The sequence below is a fragment of the Colias philodice genome, chromosome 15 (assembly GCF_061535455.1).
Source record: "Colias philodice isolate Cphi_HAF_F1 chromosome 15, ilColPhil1 Martin Lab GWU primary, whole genome shotgun sequence".
NCBI lineage: Eukaryota > Metazoa > Arthropoda > Insecta > Lepidoptera > Pieridae > Colias > Colias philodice.
The window spans coordinates 2347046-2360380 of record NC_143100.1 but is presented as its reverse complement, the minus strand read 5'-3'; the positions used below and the strand labels follow the sequence as shown (position 1 = coordinate 2360380).

Below are 13335 nucleotides of genomic sequence, written 5' to 3'. Positions count from 1 at the left end.
CGGTGTTAGATAGCCCTTAGACCAGCAGGAACGTAGCAATGCGGGTGAAACCGCGGGGCACAGCTAGTTAGTTTCCATAGTTAGAGTTCTATATATTTCAACACTTTTAAAGAGTATATTGTATCATTGGAATGAACTTTTATGTTGTTACATACATACTTTTTTAAATCAAAGAATAGAAGAAAATATATCAGTACGAAATAAACCTCAAAGACGCACGTAATTATGTACAAAAATATATTACATTAAACCAATAAGAAAATGAAGGAATAGGGTAGGATTTGAGAGCAAAAATAGTTCATGATTTCCTTTTAGCTTTAATCATACAAAATAAGATATTCTGCTAATATAATTCTACAATAGCAATCTCCTATCAATATTGTATGAAAGCTCATTATATCGGATTTTAGCTTTTACTCTCTATTGAAAAATGTAATTTTATATAAAGCATAGTATTGTTATCAGTTCTAAGACTTTAACGCGTTATTAAAAAAATTGGTTGTTTGTAAAGTAGGTTTACGATCGAGATGTTTACATGATAACGTCTTATTGGTGGCAGCGCTCGAGATGAGACGGGAGATCGGTCCGTCTCTCTCTCGCTATACCTGCGATCGCGCTCGTGAGGTTTTGGTGTGACACAAGTTTCTGAACATGTCACCCGACTAAAACGATTTTAAAAACGTTGTAATATATTTTATATAATGTATATGAATTTTATTAACGGTGTAAAAATATGAATGGCTTCATGGGAATTTTATAATTGTTTTTCATAGATGCCAAAACTTATTTATTTTCAGGAAAAAAACTGCATACGTATTTGGTAGTTTTAAAGGTAAAAGGTTAAACTTGTGTATAAAATAACGTTTTCTTTTTTAAAAGCAAGCCCGCGGCATCGTGTAGTCTCATCATCGTGTAGTGGGATTTCGGAGATATTCTTTCTCCGTTATTTTTCTCAAACTATAGGCTTTGGCGTTAAGAAGACCAACAAACATAAGGCAGTAGGCCTATACTCACTGCTTCCTCGATACAGCCGTGGTGAGTGATTGAGGTCCAGGATTCGAATTAATAAGAAAATAGGGATTAGTAAGGATATATTGCAATTTATGCATAACTAGCTTTTGACCGCGGCTTTGCTCGCGTTAAGAAGTGATATTATAAATCAGGTATCGTTTTTTTTTATTTTAGCCCCTTGCGGGTAGAATTGATTAAAATTCTTTCTTAGTGAATGCCTACGGCATAACATCGATTTCAGACAAACTTTTATCCCCAACTATTTTATCTCCTTAAGACATGAGCGCCTCCTTTTTGCAGTGGTTGACGCGTGAACGTAGCACCGAGGGGTCTTGGGTTCGATTCCCGGTGGAGGCAAAGAAAAAAAATTCTCGGTCTGGCAGGACACAGAACGCTGATCACCTATTTGTCCCAAAAGAAAATCGATCAGTGAAACAAATGTGTGGATAATACATCTGCCCCTTACCCCACTTGGGGACACGGAACTTCACTTTTGATCTCCTTAAGGGTGGAAATTATCAAAATCCTCAATTGAGGAATTTTTTGTCTCATTCCTAGTATGTAGTTGAAAAAATTATATAGTGGAATAACCAAAATGTAAAAAATAAAACTCATTTATCTTGTTTAGTTGCTTTATTGAATCACATGTAATAAAAATCGCTGTCCGTTTCATTACATTTTAAAGTTAATTTTTACAATGGAACAGTGCTCTTTATAGTAAATTCTTTTAAAATAGTAGTTTGAGTAATATATATTTAAATATAATACATAAATAAAAATGTTAAAGTAACAATTCATTTACAATAATTTCCTATTTCTTTCAAATTTCGATACAATGAAACAATATCGTTTTCAAATCATATTCTTTTCTATTTTTAATATACATTTATTATTTTGAGCACTTCAGTGAAATCAAATTATTTTACTATCTTTAATTTTAAATTAATAAAGGTACCAAATTTGCTTACAATTTTTTATAATTTTACTACTAAGGAAAATATAATATCAGTCCTCAAATAATTTCACTACAAGTATAACCCTAACCAATTAAAAATCCATCTTTGGTAAAACGCTTTGGAAACAAATTCATAATATTTAACACATAAAGTACCACAGTACATACAATTCATTTATTTTAGTGGCACTTAAGAGCCTATTTCTTAATCTCCAATTATCTTTGCAGGAGTAATGTTCTAACCGTCCCTTTCTTTTGTTTTAAATAACATGAGATAGCATCACAATTCTGCGAAGTAATTTTCTCTTGGTCAGTAAGAAATAGGCTTTGTAACGATAAACAAAAAGTTACTAAGAAATAAACAATATTAATATACTAATTAGTTAAGAAACGGCTTGAAGCCGCTATAAATATATTTTCATTATTTACACATCACTTAATTATACAAAAGTTAGGACTTATCTTTAGGTATTAGATTATCTATTTTAAAAACTTGAAGCCGTCGGATTTGATTTCAATAAGTCGATACCGTTTGAGCTTGGTTGTTAATTATTGTCTTCAAAACAAACTCTTCATTTATATTATAATGAGAACTTTTTTTATTTTACTAAGGGCTAATTTTTCAATCGTTGGTTAAAACTTATTCGTCGAATAACGTATTAAACTACCATTTCAAAAATGTATTCTTCTTGCCCGTATTTGACAGTTTACAGGTGACATTTTAATATTATCGCGTAATACTTTATTGGACGAGAAAGTTTTAACCAAAGATTGAAAAATCAGGCCTAAAATAAATAAACCGAGCACATAAGCAATAATAACTAGCATGTGCTATTGAAAACGTTAAATCCCACATCAAATTCAAATGCATTTGTGAATGTAAACGAGCATTGACTAAAATTATGAAACCCATCAAATATCACGCGTTTTCAGTCAGAAACTTATCAACCAATTTGTATGTATTAAAAATAACGATCAACATAGAACACATTATAGGCACGGAGTACCATTACATTATATATTACATAGAATCATGTATTTACTGTATGTACATAATCACGAAATGTCCCAGAAATCCGACGTGCGATATGGTTACACACAGCTTTCTTGGTGTGCCGCGAGGAGCGGGGTCCGTGTGGTCACCACCTCTCTGTGTGACCTTAGCGCTCCATTACTGGCTCTTTCGTTCTGGAATAAATATAATATTTATCATAATCGTCTTATTTAAATACTTAAATTTAATAAGGGTAACATAGAATATCATAATAATAACATTTTTGATAAATGTACAACTTAACAAAATAAATGTAGACCTCCAGAGACATTTAATTTTATTTAAACTCTACTGTGAGTCAAAGACAATCTCTCTCTACAAAGAGATGAAAAAAAAGACGTGTGGCCCTCGGGGACTGCCGCGGTAAAGCTATTGCATGCTATGCCTTCAAGCCACACCTCCGCGCCCGTCGGAACGCTCACGCTCCCCACCGTGAGGTTTTTCGTTACTAAATTTCTGGATTCGGTCCCCGCGCTCAAGGCCCGCGATAGAAGCTATGCAATAGCTTAAAAATCCTAGTAAACCACACACACACCATTACAATAAAATTCATTTATTATCCTAATAACCGTTCCCTTAAATAATCAACTTGTGTACCTATATATAACAATAATAATCCTCGTGCCATTACTCTAAAGTACTAATTTACACCGTTTTCACAACTTCCTAATTGTTTCGTCTTACTATGTTTGTATAGTAGGGTGGAGTGAAAAATATTTTTTTTCATTTTCGTTTCGGCATACCTGTAAAAAGATGTCATTATTGCTCATAAATACACATGCAAAATTATACTTTGCAGATGATACATTTAGAGGTGCCCCCAACATCATGAACTTTCAGAAATTCAAAAAATTTAGTCGAAAATCATTAAAGTTTAATTTTGACAAATTAACGCTAAATCAGATTCTGTGTTCTCTCGTTGGTTGCCAACGGGAAGACACAGAATACATAATATTTCAATATATAAAAAAGTGGCTATCGCTGGCTACCAGTGGCTCTGGTCGGTGGCCCGTTTGCGCCGAATCTTACTGTAGGAAACGTTGATTTTGAACAGTGCCGTTAAGGAAATAACACTAATGTTAGTAATATTTCTTAATTATATTTTACACGTAAATACAATTAAGATCATAATTTAATATTTTTGATGTAAGTTCTATCTATAATTTCGCTTTGTTACAGTAAAGTGTTGGAAGTCAAAATACGACAAACGACATGTTGTCCTGTATTTTGTTTGCCAGAGAAGTACCCAGTGTCTCAATTACCAACTTATACTGATGCTAAGAAACTATTACTTATTTATAAGATATGAATTTAAACCTGATAAAATAACAAAATTCATGATTTATCCGAAAGATAAGCTACGGAAATGTTTGATGTGTGGCGAAAAGCATCGCTTCCCACTATTAGCTTTAATAGAGTACCTACTACAACTTATTCGACACACCATATTCAATGAATATAGCTACGCTTATTAAAACCTTATCAAGACCGACAAACTAACAAAAAAGAACAAGAAAAGATAACTGAAGTATTTTGTCACTCAGTACCAAAGGTTATTTGATATTTGAAGTTGCAAATGCATTTTTTTAAATCTCTTGTACTTGCTCAAAAGATTATACCAACTTAACTATGTGGCAAGAATGTAAGAAAACTGAGCCTCTGACTTCTAATTTATCTGAAGAAACCTTAAAAGACATCGTGAAAAGCGGTTTGACTACGTTTCAGAATATCAAAGATTTTCTATGCCTTGCCCAGGCCGTAAAGCATGTTATCAAATTGGTGACATAAGCTTCAAGTGCAGTTTGCCGAGAAAGTAAACAAAATGATTTTATAATGGCAAGAGCATCAGTATCACGACTGCTAATACCTAATTTTGAAAAAAAAAAACAGCGTTATCTAAACTAATATTATAATCTATACTAATATTATAAAGCTGAAAATATTGTTTGTTTGAACGCGCTAATCTCAAGAACTACTGGTCCGATTTAAAAAGTTCTTTCCGTGTTAGATAGCCCATTTATCGAGGAAGGCTATAGGCTGTATATCATTACGCTTAGATTAACAGGAGCGGAGCCACGCGGGTGAAACCGCGAGGCAACCGCAAGCGCAGCTAGTACTAAATAATTACTTATTTCTGATATTTCATTCCTCTATAATATCATTTTCATTAATGAAATACGTTAAAACAACTAATCAGGCTATTATTTAGTGTATCACAAAGAAGTTTGTTATATAATAGACTTGAAGGCCATAAAAATAGTGTGATTAAAAAATAAATCAAAGTTTGCGAAAAAATCATATTTTTCTAATTTTCAATTGGGTTGGGGCACCTCAAAACATCAAGACAGGTAAACAATATTTTGTATGCTGAATTCACTCATTAAAAGGCACCTTTCTGTCGCTATGCCTTTTGAAAAAAACAAAAAAAAAATTCTTTCATACATTATCACTCCACCCTATTGTATAGGCGCCTTCTATAAACAGATAAATTCTACAAAGATACATAATTGTTAAAACCCGACATAACATCGGTCTAACGCAAAACGGGAAAGGCCAAATCTATTTGCCACGAGGCTTCAAGACCTTAACATAATATTGAGATTACAATTTCAATTGTGTTCTAAATAAACCTTTGTGATTAACAATGCCCGAAGTTCATTACAAACTGCCATGTGTGAAATTGCCAACAGTGCTCATAAAGCGCGAAATTGGCATAAATCAATCATTTACCAAATAACTCTTTGTACACATCTATCGGGTCAATTTTTCAAAGTCCCCACAATGTAAGCGCACAGCTACAATTTTAATTGGACCCTTGATTAACAGTTGTTTCGCCTCACAAAATTGCGAAACGCCAACCTCTACCTAATCAAACAACTCCTTAAATATGTACTCATTTTTAATTTCAACGTTATTAATATGGAAAATATAAATCGAACACAAACATATCAAACCCTTATTTTTTAATCAAAACTAATTCAAAGTAGCGGCGATACAATTTTCGGAACGTTTTATATTGGAACATTTTAATATTTGTAAAAGTGCATTCGATCATTATACAAATCATTCATGTCTGTATATTGGGAACGATATTTCGTTGCGTATTCACTATAACAATTTGCAATTTAAATGCTAGCTTCTCGAGTTCATTAAGTCAGAATATCCGCATTTAAAATAAATAATGACCACGATCCAAATTAAGAAATCTCATTATTGCAGCTGAAAGCATCAGATAGTAATCAACGTAATGCAGATCAATTTTGCGGAAAAGATTTTTCATTCGATTTTATATAATAAGTCGTAAATTTTGCGAGTCGATACTGAGAACTGAGAATTTCATTAAAATTTAATAAAGCGTCACATTTTTGTGATTCAATTAATTTGTACAGATTGGATAAAACATTTAATAAGTACGTTTATTATCGTATAAATTTGCCCTATATTTATCATACATTTGATTACATCTTCTCAATTAAACATTAACATTAACAACACAACACTTAGACAAGACTAAACAACTCTCCGTAAAGATCTCCAGGAGCGTAGTTCGTCTAATTTCCTAGAAAATATACCCAGCACTAGTACTTACAGACCTGTAACTCAGTGTTCGACGGGGGCGTGCCCGGCGACTGAGTTCGCAAACTTACAGCGCTTGAGGAATTTTTTACTTCTGGCTTCACAACCGCTGAGTATTCCGGCGGTTTCGGACAGTCCGCGTCTGCAAGAGAAATGCTATTTTAGATGAAATAGATTTGGAGTCGGTATGGTATTATTTTTTGATATGTGCGAATTATTTAAAAGTACGTTCATCTGTGAATACGAATGAATTTGAAAGACCTATAATAGTAAACGTCCATCTACATAAAATATTATATTATTATTTCTTTAACTCAACACATCTACCACTTATAATATTATAATATCACCCTATAACTCCCTCATATTTCATATTTATCTCACACACAGCTTTTTCTGTTAAAAATGACAGTACACGCCTCCAATGTAACTGCATGGATCGATCCCTCCCAGAGGAGTGTTGAATAATGCCTCAGTAACTACGCTCACATTTTAACGAACTTTCAAACCTTTTTACAACGTTTATATTGTTAATTAATTCAATGTATTGTTAGCTGTGAGAGTAAAGAACATAATATTTATCTTACGAATATGTTATAATAATACATTCGAAGTGTGATGAAGTTGTAGAAGTTTTTGTTTGTACAATCTTTGAAATTATTGGTACGGTTATGTTTATTCTATATTATTTTTAGAATATTTTATTATTTTTATAACATGATTCATGTATGTGTATCAATAATAATGTATTTCTTTAATTTGATATTTAGTTTCGTAGCATTCAAATTATGTGTTTATTTGTTGCTTTCGTTCTTTATTTCATTAATATTATTATGATAAAAATTTTATAATATTAAAGAGAATAAATCGCTTAATTTCAAGAATAGGTACCTTTCAACGAAATTTCGCCTCTTTAATACTTATTTCTTTTTTTTCAGGAATCGTACTCGGGACTTATTAAAACGCTCAACCGCTCACCACTGACCCGTGAACGCCTAGTCTCAACCAAAAATAATAATGAATTTATTCACACCGCCGATTATCCAGTAAATTCCGCAAAACTTTTACGCAACAACAAATTTAATTATGAAAGATCTTTCATTTATTAACTTTCGTCACTAAGGTAAATCTAAACAATGGAGGGCAATAACAAAGGTTTAAGTTCGCGGAAACATTTCACGGGACTATATAAATTGGCTTGTCGCTATTCAATTTAGAACTAATTAAGGTCGGGAGATCGTATCAGTGTTTGTTATCTATGAAAACCTATGAAGGAGAGATATAAGTATGGGCATGGCCTCGACTTCTGTCTAGAGATTTGACCCTAGTATGTATCTTTGCAAAGTTGCATTTAAAATTTACTTGTATAAAAACTGATTTAAATATCTGGTACTTAAACAACATAATATTATTTTTAACATAATTATTTTCCTATATTCATTCATCATTGTATTATTTTTTCTGCTTGTGTGTTTCTGATGTTAAAACGTAGCCATATGGTATATAAAATGAATTCATTATATAAAATAGCGTATTCATTCTGTAGTTGAAAACTCGATAAGTCAAACAATAATACTTAAAAATAATTGCGTTTGGAATTCAGTCTACCGTCTTTAATTTCTACTATTATCTTTATTAATACAACCAATAGAGTATACAATTTATTTTCATTGCATAAAATGCAGTCACTATCATTTCTAGCGCAGTAGTAATCAACCGATAACTGGATTAAGCTTTCTCTTATATAAATTAGTAGAGAAAAATAAACAAAAGGCCAGTTGCGCTAATCCTCTTAACTCAAAATAGAAAATGTTCTAACTCTGTTTGTTCAGCTAATAAGACTTTCTAAGATGACTTGACAATAATTACAATGCAATATTAGTGTTTATACTTTAGCTTTTATAGAAAAACGTGTGTAAAATGTATTTTGTGTAAGTATTGACAAAACACGCACTCAAGAACAAATTTGTATTAAAGTAATCCTATTACTACGTTTACAATTATGGTTGTAATTTGATTACTTACATCGTTGCAATATTATTGATATTGTTTGTCACAAGAAATCAAGACGCATTGTAGTTAGAAAAATTGTGATTCGAAAAACTAGCGAAGCTGTTTGTCTTGAAATAGAACACAAACAGTTTTAAGTTCACTTCGAAGAATACGTAAACGTAAAAATTATATTATATATAAACCATAAATTTACCAAATTGTAGTGTTAATATAGTTGATGAGAAAACAGCAAAGTTTTGATTGATTTGGAATTTAATTTCAAAGCGAGAAATTTGTTACCAGATAGTTTAACCATTATTAGATAAACAACCTTATACAAATACTGTATTTGTATAACTATAGTATTTTATTTATTTAACATATAATTCGGATATCGCAGATCCATTACTATACAGGTATAGTTTGCATTGAAAAAATAATTTTGTATTAGTAATCAAATTAGGGCCAGTTTTCACAAATATTGTTGTGCAGTAGGATATTATTACGAATCAGAATGGTACATTTTAATCACGCAAGAACCGACCAGTTACAAAAATTTTATCAGCTCCAAATATCGGAGAACCTTGAATATGGACAAAAGTTATAAACATAATATGAAAATGATTCATAAGACGATATACATACGAACTATAATGGCTAAATATAACGTAGTTTTAACTATATCTTGTTCTAAATCCATTACAATGTAAAATTTTTATAAACATACCAAAAGCCATCTAAATCCCGGCTAATTAAAGATTGCTAATACTAATGAATCCTCACAGAATAGCGTCTAAGGAAGGATAAAGTGACATGGCTATTATATCAGACTATTCACCCTAATGACATGATCCTATCTCAGAAAGGTCCGTATTAACTCGTAGTGGAAAAACTGACAAAATGAAAGGCGGATATCAATAATGAAATATGGAACATTGGCCGTGGATGTTATAAAAGCGAATATGAATTTCTATTTCATTTTGATAAGAAAAATAATGTATGCACATAATTGGATTTATGTAGTATTTACGTGAAAGAGTAACAAATATATACGTACATACATACACAATACACATAGACATATAGGGTGATCCTCATCATGATGTGATGTGATGATAGTAGGAAGGATAATGCAGCAGAATGTCTGAATTTGGTACAAAAGCCGATTTTTAACAAATCTCAATCCCGATTTAAGGGAATTAAACAAAACATGCCTATCTGCCCCTTGGGAGGGTTAAACATGCGTCTGCCTACCCTTCGGTAAATCTGTTTACATATACGAATATAATTATTAACCATTTTGTAGAACAAATTTTGTAAAAAATCTACCGAAATTATTTGACGAATATCATTATTCCTCTATAAGATAGCATTTCAAGAATACCTGTATATATTTCTTTCATAAAGTTTTAATATAAGGTATATAGAAATATACTGCCATCCCATTTGTATCTAAAGATTATAGATACATATTATACAAGCGATTATTTCGCCTATACCATAATAATACACGAGCACTAGGGTTAAAATTCCACGACTGACCGTTAATCTTCTACGTGAGAACGATTTCCGAGCTGTTTATTCATGCTAAAACACACCTCACACAAACTACTACTGGAACATCTGTATATGAATAATTTAATGTACATGACGCATGTATATTACGCAGATGCAAAACGTATTATGCAGTATGCATGTCAATTGCAATATCAAAGGGCACGTTGATTTTTATTTCATACTGTGTTAGTGATTTTAATAAGTTAACTTCATTGATAGAATATGAGTTGTAGATTGAAAGACGAACACTGGACATGCAATTTAAGATATACTAGCTTACCACCTGCGGCTTCGGCCGCTTTGTCTAAAACACAATAAATTATATACTAAAACCTTCCTCTTGAATTACTCTATCTATTAAAAAAAACTGCATCCAAATCCGTTGCGTGGTTTTAAAGATTTAAGCATACAAAGGGACATAGGGACAGAGAAAGCGACTTTGTTTTATACTATGTAGCACTGATAGTGAAGATACAATAAATACGTTTTGTAAATTCGATTGTAATTTTATTTTTATCCTGGTAATTAATAAACGTTCGTTCATTCGAGTTTATTTAAACTAAGTAAATATCTATACATATAAAAATGAAACCCGTTTTCCTTGGTCACGGCATCATGCGTGAACGGGTGGACCGATTTCGATAATTCTTTTTTTATTATATTCTTTGAAGTACAAGGATGGTTCTTATGTAGAGAAAACGTTAATATGTACCACGGGCGAAGCCGGGTCGGACCGATAGTAATTTAATAAAAATATAAGGTACAACATGTAGCTGCTTAACTGACAATTTAGAAACATCACTTAAGTCACTGCCCCATTATTAATTTTGCTTTTTCTTTTATTTTTTCAGTAACATTAAACCAATCTTTCATGTTTAAATAACCATTATTCCTATAAGACAATAACAGATACCGTTACATAAGACGATACTGAAATATGATTGTAAAACAATCTTACCCTTACTCAATGGTATTAAATCTGGATTGCAGTCGTCTGGAGAGCTGCGCTTCTGCAACGACGCCTTTTGATTTTTAGAAGACTGCATTGTGACTGTAACAAATATTATCATGAAACACTATGATTTATGATATTAATGTGTAATACTGATTATGACATTTTCTTATTTTTATTGGATCTTAAAATAAAAAAAAATAATCGAACCCATTTAATATTTGTTTTGGTTTCTAGTTACTGTACGGTAAAAAAAAATTAAGTATAGTTGTTGTATTGTTAGAATATTATTAATTTTAAACAATAAAGTTGTTAAAATTACAGAAATAAATTCAAGTCTTAAGAAAAATGCTAAATTATCTCATTTCATAAACAATTTGTTCTCACAGTTTCTGTAAAAATAAATATTCTTAAAAGTAGAGCAAGATTGATTCTTCAAGATTGTTGTTTTTTTTTTGTTGTATAATTTACAATAATGATATTATATTCATTATTTGTTGGCAAAAATGGATTTAAATTAAATAATTTATGTGAAACTTAAACAGTATTATAACGTATTGAACTGTTTGTTATTTGTCGTAATTTCACCCTATTAAAAAATAAAAGTTTCTCGTTACGTTTCATATTAGAGAAATTATAATTAACCGTAATAATTGCAACACTTCATAGAGTATTTTTCAAAATTAGCAACACAAAACATAATATTGATAATATTAATATATTTAACACAAAAGTTATATTCAAAGCACGAACGAACAAACTGAATTTAGAGCAAATTTGCGATGCATAGTTCGAACCCCGCACGTTATCAAAACATATTTACAACGTTGAACTAAGTTATTGTTTCCATTGAATATTAATTATTAGACTACTAGATTTCCGCCCGCGGCTTCGCCCGCGTTTTCAAAGGAAAACCCGCATAGTTCCCGTTCCCGTGGGATTTCCGGGATAAAACCTATCCTATGTGTTAATCCAAGTTACCCTCTATATGTGTGCTAAATTTCATTGTAATCGGTTCAGTAGTTTTTACGTGAAAGAGTAACAAACATCCATACATCCATACATCCTTACAAACTTTCGCCTTTATAATAGTATTAAGATTAAGATTAAGATTAAGATAAGATGTTATTATTTTATATCATGAACTCTTTGAGTTTTTAATTCTTCGCGTATTATGATAATATTATAAAATGAGCATTCATCGTAAGCTTTTATTTTAATTTTCTCCATGGAGATATGCATGCTATAATTATGAATCGTGACTATTAGACCGGGAGATACTGACACAAAATTTCGAGTCATTTGTAACAGGATGGCGGTTCTACAGGGGTCTTAGTACGCAATGACAAAAAGAAAAATGATGGTGTGAACGCTGGTACCGGTGGGTGAGTCGCGTGGGCGTTAGTCGAACTCGTCGGAAAAATAGCGAAAGTCAAACGATTTGTAACACAAAAATTTTAGAATTTACCGATAGCCCATAAAAAAGAAGTAGGCGGTAGTGTCATGCCATACTTTTCCGGTATGACTTACAGCCCGCCATACCGACGCGAATGTGTTGATTTAAAAAAAACAATTATTCAACCATTTGTACCAAGCTAACTTTTGCACAGGTAACCATCGTCGTGCAGCCATTTACGAAAATCGCCATGCCATACTTTTCGGACGATTCCAAATGGTCGCCATACCGCCGAAAATCTGCAAAATTTTTTTATTTCGCCTATCTTTTTGTACCAGTATTGCATTTGGCTTTTTGGAGAGTATTTGATAAAATGTGACCATTATTATATTTGCCATACTTCTAGTAGGGGGAAAAAGTGCTGTCATACTTGAAAAATAAATTTATTATTAATTTATATAAGTGAAGATTTCCAACACCTAGATCTTTGAAATTTTGTATTTATATTCGTTGATCCTCAAACTTACAGGAAAAATAAGTGCCATACTGTTACAAATCGTTTGACTTTCGCTATTTTCCGACGAGTTCGACTAACGCCCACGCGACTAAGCCGCCAGTACCAGCATTCACACCATCATTTTTCTTTTTATCATTGCGTACTAAGAACCCTGTAGAACCGCCATCCTGTTACAAATGACTCGAAATTTTGTGTCAGTATCTCCCGGTCTATATATTTTGATTTAATTTTCATTGTAACTACGTCAAAAAATACTGAATACAATTATTATTTTAAGTTTGCGAACCATTTCGCAAATAATCTTTCGTAAATTTAAACTCAAACA

The 13335-nt window shown here is 31.8% G+C and overlaps 1 protein-coding gene across 1 annotated transcript in view; it reads right to left on the bottom strand.

The window, feature by feature from the left end:
- Window positions 1-1726: 1726 nt before the first annotated feature.
- The window catches only part of LOC149482048 (kin of IRRE-like protein 2), a 176819-nt gene continuing 165210 nt past the window's right edge, over window positions 1727-13335 (bottom strand). Inside the window, exons 15-17 of the mRNA XM_089703743.1 lie at window positions 11104-11196; window positions 6614-6738; window positions 1727-3154 (exon numbers count right to left, since the gene is read on the bottom strand). Coding sequence (XP_089559869.1) covers window positions 3059-3154; window positions 6614-6738; window positions 11104-11196 — 314 coding nt within the window. The 3' untranslated portion in view covers window positions 1727-3058. The remainder of the gene's footprint in view (window positions 3155-6613; window positions 6739-11103; window positions 11197-13335) is intronic.